This window comes from Trachymyrmex septentrionalis, unplaced genomic scaffold, assembly GCF_001594115.1.
Source record: "Trachymyrmex septentrionalis isolate Tsep2-gDNA-1 unplaced genomic scaffold, Tsep1.0 scaffold32, whole genome shotgun sequence".
NCBI lineage: Eukaryota > Metazoa > Arthropoda > Insecta > Hymenoptera > Formicidae > Trachymyrmex > Trachymyrmex septentrionalis.
Window position 1 is genome coordinate 2,519,528 of NW_017305485.1, and position 1,231 is coordinate 2,520,758.

Sequence of the window (1,231 nt, forward strand, 5' to 3'; positions counted from 1 at the left end):
TGACTTGTGTCACCAAATAGAAAGCATCTAATGCTTTGCATGTTAATCAGTCTTGTGTGGAGATCAAAAGCTTTCTTACGAGACTTATGACCACAAAAGACGCGTATGGCATCGTCCACGGTATCTTCCTGCATAAGATCCTCCGTCCGTGGATTCTCATTTTCATCCGATGAGCTAGAGCTCTCGAAAATCGGGTCGTTTAAATCAATAACCTCTTCAATATCATCTTCTACAATCATCTCGTCATCCACGAGATCTTCCACTTTAGATGGAGACGGCGGAGTACGTTTGTCTTGCATCTATTGGAAAAATCACAATTAATTAGCTGTTTAAGTGCACCGATTGCATCAACGTTATTTTGATTTTAAGTGAGATTTAAAACTCTTTCTGTCTCTATCTCTTTTTGGCTTATAAAATAGAGTTTTAAGTCTAACTTAAAGTCAAAGTAACATTGGTGCAACTAGGCCTAAATCAATTAGCAAAGCTAGTACTGACCATCACGAAATAAATGCGAGCGAGCGAATAAAAATATCTTTGATCTTCCTGAAGCCCTGTGGCACGTTAAAATGTATTGGAGCACGTGTTCGCAGCACGTGGCCCTCAAACAACACTGACAATCTGTGACATTGATTAGAACAGCCGGAATGGAATTTTTCTGAAGTGTTTCTAAAGTGCAGTTACAACGGACAAAATAATATGGAAGTTTTACCGGGAAGTTATCCCGGAAGTTTGCTGCGCGCTAACGCCCTCTCGACAAATTTGGCGGCTAAAATTCAATTTAGAGAATCCAGATTAAACGGGGAATAGTTTTATTTAATTTTACTGTTATAAATTCTCGTTGTAATTCTAATTTTTTCCTTATTACAAAGATTGTACGTAATGCGTCTTAATTTTAAGTAATACAATAATCAAATGCAAATAATTGCAAATGCTGTGGCTTAGGGGCCGATTCTGTAACTCTAACGTGACATCGTCGATATCATTGCGTAGATATGTAGAGTAAAAAAGCTGCGCAATGACATCAACGACTGTCGTTAAAGAGTTACAGAATCGGCCTCTAAATATTAAATATTTCTATATAGGAGTGAAATAGAAGAATGTACATGCTATTCAACTTTTATTCAACAACTATATTAAGCTTATTTTCAAGGAAAACGATGCAACAAACATCGCGTAACAAGTTTTCTGTACATATTTGAACTTTATATTAATATTTATATATTAATATATT

The 1,231-nt window shown here is 36.0% G+C and overlaps 1 protein-coding gene across 1 annotated transcript in view; it reads right to left on the reverse strand.

Moving 5' to 3' along the window:
• The window catches only part of LOC108750119 (angio-associated migratory cell protein), a 4,505-nt gene extending 3,827 nt beyond the window's left edge, over positions 1 to 678 (reverse strand). Inside the window, exons 1-2 of the mRNA XM_018489378.1 lie at positions 496 to 678; positions 80 to 299 (exon numbers count right to left, since the gene is read on the reverse strand). Coding sequence (XP_018344880.1) covers positions 80 to 299; positions 496 to 498 — 223 coding nt within the window. The 5' untranslated portion in view covers positions 499 to 678. The remainder of the gene's footprint in view (positions 1 to 79; positions 300 to 495) is intronic.
• Positions 679 to 1,231: the final 553 nt, after the last annotated feature.